Source organism: Chanos chanos, chromosome 14 (assembly GCF_902362185.1).
Source record: "Chanos chanos chromosome 14, fChaCha1.1, whole genome shotgun sequence".
NCBI classification, from domain to species: Eukaryota; Metazoa; Chordata; class Actinopteri; order Gonorynchiformes; family Chanidae; genus Chanos; species Chanos chanos.
Window position 1 is genome coordinate 522,177 of NC_044508.1, and position 7,824 is coordinate 530,000.

At 42.1% G+C, this 7,824-nt stretch overlaps 1 protein-coding gene across 1 annotated transcript in view; it reads left to right on the forward strand.

Annotated features, from left to right (window-relative positions):
- Nucleotides 1–7,824, forward strand: part of nipbla (NIPBL cohesin loading factor a) — a 43,788-nt gene that overhangs the window by 6,027 nt on the left and 29,937 nt on the right. The window contains exons 8-9 of the mRNA XM_030791239.1: nt 2,551–2,935; nt 3,463–4,098. Of these exons, the coding sequence (XP_030647099.1) occupies nt 2,551–2,935; nt 3,463–4,098 (1,021 nt within the window). The remainder of the gene's footprint in view (nt 1–2,550; nt 2,936–3,462; nt 4,099–7,824) is intronic.

Sequence of the window (7,824 nt, forward strand, 5' to 3'; positions counted from 1 at the left end):
ACATCAGCCATTGGACAGGTTAGCTGTTGTAAGGCATGTTAATTGTGAGATAATCTACGATAGCTGTGTTAACTGTGAGATATTGTGTTAACTGTTGGGTTGGGTATCAAGAACTGGTTCCAAGTTGGAACCAGCTCCAAATTTCCAAGAACCGCAGATTCAATAAGACACGTGCATTTCAGTTCCTAACTTCAGTCGTGCTCCCAGGTGAAATGCCGCGAGTGTTTTACAGTCCATAAAAGGTTCACTTATTTGCCAGGACCTGCTGTGCAGACATAACGCCGTGTCATTTGTCACGCAGTGCGTCACCAAAGCATGTTAGGAGAGACACTTCTGTTTACATGCTGCACCATGGCTGACCACAGCAAACGCTCGAAGGTTTGGCTTAGCTTCACTAAAAAAGATAACGACAGCAAAATGCTACACCTGCAGTAAGGATATTTCGCGCAAGGGAGGAAGCAAATTGATAGTTTACTGATTATAGCCTAAATGTGCCAAGAATGAAGGTAGGCTAATTTTCGTTCTTGAAACATTTGTTCTTTTTTTTCTCTCCAAAAATTATCGGAATCGGAACCGAGATTCAATAAGAACCGGATTTGATGAGCGGAATCAGAATTGGTAAAATTGAAACGATACCCAACCCTAGTTAACTGTGAGATATCCAACTACAGCTGTGTTCACTGTGAGATATTCTACTATAGCTGTGTTAACTGTAGGGTTGTGTATCGTTTGAATTTGATCAATTCTGGTTCTGATTCTGCTTACTGGTTCTGGTTCTTATTAATTCCCCATTTCATTTCCAAAATGGTAAAAAAAGAGGTCAAATGTTTAAAGAAAAAATATTTTTATTCTTTTAATCATTAACTTAACTTTCACAAAGTAGCGTTTATTATTTACTAGTGCTTGCTAAATATAACAACAACATATAATCCACAGACATGTGCATTAAAAAAAAACCCTCAAATAATAGATCAAGATCATTCTAGAGCAGTTAAACTAATTGTCAGTTAATTAGGAGAGACCACTGCTGCTGGTGAAAAACACATGCATCTTTATTTGTTCTATATTTCACTAGTCAAGGACATCACACGCTATCCCCACCATCAACAAATAAACACCTTGTCCAGACGTAATTTTAACCGATGTGCAACCTGCCTGGCAGCTTCCCTCATGCGTTGCACTCTGCCTCGCTGTCTTTTTTTTTTTCCTGATGCGAAGCCACGCTTTTGTACGACATGGTATTAGGGCCCTATTGAGGAAAGAATCTCAGATTTTGAGAAAAAGGTTATAATATCACGAGAATGAAGTCACAATATTACGACTATCCTTGTAATATTATGACCTTTTTATTATGAGATTAAATGTGTAATATTACAAGCATAAACTCGTAATTTTACGAGAAAGTCATTGTATTACGAGAATGTAGTCATACTTTTAAGCTACGTCTTATTTTAGAGGGGAAATATCAGAAGAGCAGCCTGCTACCTGCACTGAAATGAGGAACCTGGGGCATCTTGAGAAGTTATGCATTAGTATAAGTTTCACAAATAACGAAATACTTAATCTTTTGACACATCAGCACCACATTATCATAAGTATCAGAACTTTGAAAAGACAAACAGCAGTTGCAGAAACAGGCTCAGGCTGCCATTGTCTGTCCTCTTGCCCGTTTTGTTGGGTTGCTGGTAATATATTTTCCTGAAAATTATGTTTCTTGAAATCTTATGGTTTTATTATGATTTCTTTTTCTGTAAAATTATGACTTTATTCTTTTCTTGAAATATTATGACTTTATTCTCGTTACAACTTTATTCTCCTAATATTATGACTTTTTTTCTTCAATTACAATTTTACTCTCATAATATTACGACCTTAATCTCGAAATCTCAGAATTATTGTTCCTCAGTGTGGCCCTAATACTCCGGTGTACTTTTGACCATTAACCATGGCCCATCTTTCTCACTGTTGTAAAGTTAACCATGCATGTCAGCTTGCATCTAAACAAAAGGACATGCTGTTGTGTTGATGCAGCATGCAGACAGGTCCTGGCAGATAGCTACGTACGTCCTTGCAGATATGTAGCCTTTGTTTGCAAAAATAAAGGGTTATGGCGTTTAGGAACCGATAAGCAGAACCAAAATTCAGTCTTTTTTTTATGGGTACCCGGTTTTGGATTCAGTTCTAATTTGGAACTCTAATTTGGAGTTTTGGTTCCCAACCCTAATTAACTGTGAGACATTCTACTATAGCTCAGTTAACTGAGATAATCTACTATAGCTCAGTTAACTGTGAGATAATCTTCTATAGCCCAGTTAACTGTGAGATAATCTTCTATAGCTCAGTTAACTGTGAGATAATCTTCTATAGCTCAGTTAACTGTGAGATAATCTTCTATAGCTCAGTTAACTGTGAGATAATCTTCTATAGCTCAGTTAACTGTGAGATAATCTACTATAGTTGTGTGATAGCCATTGGTGGAGCAGCTACACTAGCAGAATGGCCATGTTTGTATATCTCTGTACCATGCGTCTGATCTGTAAACTTTTTCAGGACCCGATGAGGAATTTCTCCTCCTCCCATACCTCTCACATGCTTCACTCCTCTCCTCCGTACACACCTCCCACTCCCCGCGACGTTCCCCCTGACCTCCTCCTGAACGCCGCTGAGCAGAAAAACCAGAGGAACGTCAAAATTGGCGAGGGAGAGAAAGAGCAGGTGGAGAAGTCGGCCATGTACGACATCGTTGGCTCCCCTGGCAAAGACTCGACGCGGCTGACCCTGCGTCTGTCACGGGTCAAACCCTCAGATGTGGATCTGTCCAGTGTCTACGCCACCTCAGACCCAGAGGGGGAGCTGGTGGAGGCCCTGGCTGCCATAGAGAGCATGGAGAGTGAGGCTGCCATGGATACAGAGCGTAAAGAGGTGCAGGATAAAGGTACAACATGCATACACTCTCTTTATTTCTCCCTCTGCCTTTGCCCCCACCCACCAGTCCCTCTCTCTACCTCTCTCTCTCTCTCTCTCTCTCTCTCCCTTTCCCTCTCTCTACCTCTCTTTATCTCTCTCTCTCTCTCCCTCTCTCTCCCTTTCCCTCTCTCTACCTCTCTTTATCTTTATCTCTCTCTCTCTCTCTCTCTCTCTCTCTCCCTTTCCCTCTCTCTACCTCTCTTTATCTTTATCTCTCTCTCTCTCTCTCTCTCTCTCCCTTTCCCTCTCTCTACCTCTCTTTATCTTTATCTCTCTCTCTCTCTCCCTTTCCCTCTTTCTACCTCTCTTTATCTTTATCTCTCTCTCTCTCTCTCTCTCCCTTTCCCTCTCTCTACCTCTCTTTATCTTTATCTCTCTCTCTCTCTCTCTCTCTCTCTCTCCCTTTCCCTCTTTCTACCTCTCTTTATCTTTATCTCTCTCTCTTTCTCGCTCTACTTCTCTTTATCTCTCTCTCTCTCTCTTGCTCTCTCTTAGATAAGCCTCTGAAGAAGCGCAAGCAGGACTCTCTTCCTTTGGAGCCTGGCACAGGTGGCACTGCCAGCTCTGGCCTGTGTGCTTCCAGTGGCATTGGTGGTGCCAACGCTGGGCACAGACTGACACCTCAGCAAGCCAGTTCAGCGGGTAATGCCAACCGCCCAGCCCTTATGGTTAGCATCGACCTGCAGCAGGCCGGGCGTGCAGACGGGCACCTCGATCACTGCACTGCTGCACCTGTACCCGCCTCTGATGCCCAACACTGGCCTGAAGAACCGCAGGAAGGTGCCACTCCCCGGGCACTCCAGCATGACGCCAGGCATCATTATGAAGATCAGCGGCCCCCCTACGCTGGCGGGGAACAAACAGGGACATTAAAAAACTTTGTCATTCCCAAAATCAGGAAGGACAGGGAGGTGGGGGAAGAGGGTGCCGTGGGGGATGAGTGGAGACAGCCACAGGTGAGGTTAGAGCGGATTGAGTTGGAAAAAGATTTGGGAAAGTCGGCCAATCCCGTGGTGGTACTCCAGAAACTGTCACTGGATGAGGTACAGCGGTTTATCCGGGAGAAAGATTCACGCGGCGGCTCCAAGTCCAGCAGAAACAGATTGGGAGGCTCTGGGAGAAGTGGGAAAGGTGTGTCCTCAATCAGCTTTACATAAACCAAATCAGCGCTGTGACATTCCAGCTTCACTGACTGTCGTGTGAGAAGAATTTAGCACATGGAGTATTGTCATAGTTTGGTGTGTGTGGAGTATTGTTGTAGTTTGGTGTTTGTGGTTTAGTGTGTAATGTATTGTCGTAGTTTGGGGTGTGTGTTTTAGTGTGTGGAGTGTTGTCATAGTTTGGGGTGTGTGTTTTAGTGTGTGGAGTGTTGTCATAGTTTGGGGTGTGTGTTTTAGTGTGTGGAGTGTTGTCATAGTTTGGGGTGTGTGTTTTAGTGTGTGGAGTGTTGTCATAGTTTGGGGTGTGTGTTTTAGTGTGTGGAGTGTTGTCATAGTTTGGGGTGTGTGTTTTAGTGTGTGGAGTGTTGTCATAGTTTGGGGTGTGTGTTTTAGTGTGTGGAGTGTTGTCATAGTTTGGGGTGTGTGTTTTAGTGTGTGGAGTGTTGTCATAGTTTGGGGTGTGTGTTTTAGTGTGTGGAGTGTTGTCATAGTTTGGGGTGTGTGTTTTAGTGTGTGGAGTGTTGTCATAGTTTGGGGTGTGTGTTTTAGTGTGTGGAGTGTTGTCATAGTTTGGGGTGTGTGTTTTAGTGTGTGGAGTGTTGTCATAGTTTGGGGTGTGTGTTTTAGTGTGTGGAGTGTTGTCATAGTTTGGGGTGTGTGTTTTAGTGTGTGGAGTGTTGTCATAGTTTGGTGTAACGGTACGTTAAAGTCACAGTTCAGCACGTTTTCAGTACAGTGGAAAAAAAGACACGCAAAGCATGAAATTTCTTTTCATTTGTTATGAATTTAACTTGTGAACATATGAACTTGTACAAACTTGTAAACAGTGGCAAACTGGCCATAATTTCCTGATCACATAAGGAGTGCACATAAAGGCACACACCTTTCTTTCGTAAAAAACATACCCACATCTAGGTATTATATATTAAAAGAAAAGTCAGCTGCAGCCTACAAACAAAACGTAAAGTGTTTCTGAAGGTTATGAAATAAATAATAATGAAGCTCTGGCTTTGCGGTGGACATACTCACCAGGCTGCATCACTGAACACGTGCTAATTCTGTTGCTAAGTTACGGCTCCGTTATGGGGTTGGAGAGGAAACTGAGTTTTTAGTTTTAGTTTGCATACAGAAATGTAGGAGAGGGCACACTGTACCTTGTCAAGTATCACTTTATTCACTAACATTTCGGTCGACTGACCACCAGAGCATAACAAAGTTATGCACGTAACATGAGTGGTTAAAGCTAGACTGTGTTCACTCGCACTGCACATGCCAAACCCAAACGTCCTGTACCGAACGCTAATGGTACAGTACAAATACGTGTACCGTTACACCCCTAGTGTGGTTTAGTGTGTAGAGTGTTGTCATAGTTTGGGGTGTGTGGTTTAGTGCAGTGTTTCTCAGCTCCAGTCCTGGGGGCCCCCTGTCCTGTACATCTTTGTTTTAACTCAGGACTGACACACCTGATTCCACTGATCAATTAATCATCGAGCCCTTGATTAGCTCAGTTAACTGTGATAATGAAGAGTTAAACCAAAGACGTGCAGGACAGTGGGCCCCGAGGACTGGCTTTGGGTATCACTGGTTTAGTGTGTAGAGTAGGGGTGTAACAGTACACAGAAGTCATGGTTCGGTCCACCCCACGGTTTGGTACGAGTTTGGTACAACGGGAAAAAAGTAACAAAAACCCCCAAATGCATAAGGCCTCGGTTTCTTTCTTTTATTTCGAACAGGCAGTAGTGCAAGGTACAGTTTGTTCCACCTGGTGTGTGTAAGAGTCCCTGCTAAGGTAGTAGGTGCAGCCTGTAGTACATTTAAGGGAAACTACGATTTTCCTTGCCCTTTCTAATTCGCTGAGATGAATGTGCTATGGAAACATTGTCAAAGTATGAAAACATGCTTTCTCCTCCTACAGTCGCACAATCTATGTGAAGAAAACAAAGCTTTCTACAGCCCGTTCTGAGTTCTGCTTGTTTGTGATGTCACAACTGCACATGGCTGCATACAGCAGCGTGTAGCCAATCGTAGGCTGTTGACAGCCAGCATTGCCATCTGTTGTTCGTTAAGAAATGAAATTTGCTTCTTACAACAACGTACCGGTAAACAAGTACATAAGATCTTTGAAAAGTTATGTCCTCACATGTCTGCACCACAACAGATCCCAAATCTGAGAGGGAAGAGAACAGACCAATGGTGAGAGAGTGAGATGAGAGGCTCGCGCGTATGAAATTTGCTTTCGCGTTATGTTCATCATCAATTTTTGCACATTGGGTTTGGTATCGTTTGGGTTTTTTCCGATACTGGTGCTAAAGCGATACTTTTAAAACGGGCCTGGTGCCGATACTTAAAAAAATAAAAAGGCACAAAACGAAGGTCGACATTAAAGAACGGCTTTACATATGAATAAGTACAAAACATTTAACAGATTTATATGAGAAATTCACATAATGAATAAAACTTAACCCAACTACAATAATTTAATGCTAAATAACAGTTACAGTAAGAATAACAGCAAAATAAATTTTGTGTAGGAATTCTTCATATTCTTCATACTCCAGCTTCAGACTTCAGAAATTCTCTTGCAGAAATATTATCATATTTGCTTTCTCCGGCATGTTGTGTCACCTGACCTGAATACCGCGCGCTGATTCACTGAATGAATTTATTGGGTTGTCTTCAAGAACAGCACTGGCGTTTGAAGTTTTCAGCTGTAAAACATGAACTTGCAATACCTTGACGATGGACAGTAACGGTTTTTGTGACCAAACATATTTAGGGTTCATGTGCTCTGTGTTAAGAACAACTCATGACAGTTAGTTTGTGTTTTTAGAGGATGCCGTTTATCAGTTTAATGAACTCTTAAATCATTTCAATCGACAGGCATTCAGGCATTTAAATGGCACTGAAATGAGGCACTGAAATCTGCATTGCGATTCAGTCTGATAGAACAACCCCATTTGTATACAGGCTACCGCATATTTTCCATACGACCATGCACTGAACTGTCACGTCCATACCATGACTGATCGGGACAAATATACGTACCGTTACACTCCTCATGTGGAGTGTTGTCATAGTTTGTTGTTGACACATAGTGTTGTTAGTAGATTTAGTTGATGTGAAAGCTTTAATCTGTAGAAGCAAATTCGTAGATTCTGGTGTATAGTGTAAAATCTGCACACTTTGTTTTGTGGTGTTCAGTGTTTTGAGAGTTTTGCAGTTGTGAGCTGTAAGTACTAAACTGTGTGAGTATGCAAAGTGAGTATGCTAATAATGAGTGGACTGCTATATGATTTAGGTTGAAGTGATCAGTGAGCACTTGTCATGTCAGATGCTATATATGAAAGACTCTCTCTCCCTGTGAGCACATATCACTTCTCACACAGGATGTTTTGTTTTTTAAGAAATAGTTTTTGATTTAATGTCATTAGATGTTTAGTTAAGTATGAGGTATTAGCTGTATATACTTATGTCAGTGTGTATGAGAGAAAGAGAGAGAGAGAGTGTGTGTCTGTTTCTGCAGCTGCAGAATTGGACAGCAGTTATTGCTGTGGGAATATTCCCCTCACAGGGGATTAGTATAACTGAAACTTCTGTGTGTTTGTGTGCGTCTCAGACATGTCTCTTTGACAACAGATTGTCAATTAGCCGTCTTGTTTTGAACTGTTTTGACCATTTGTATGAGCTGAGCCAGGTG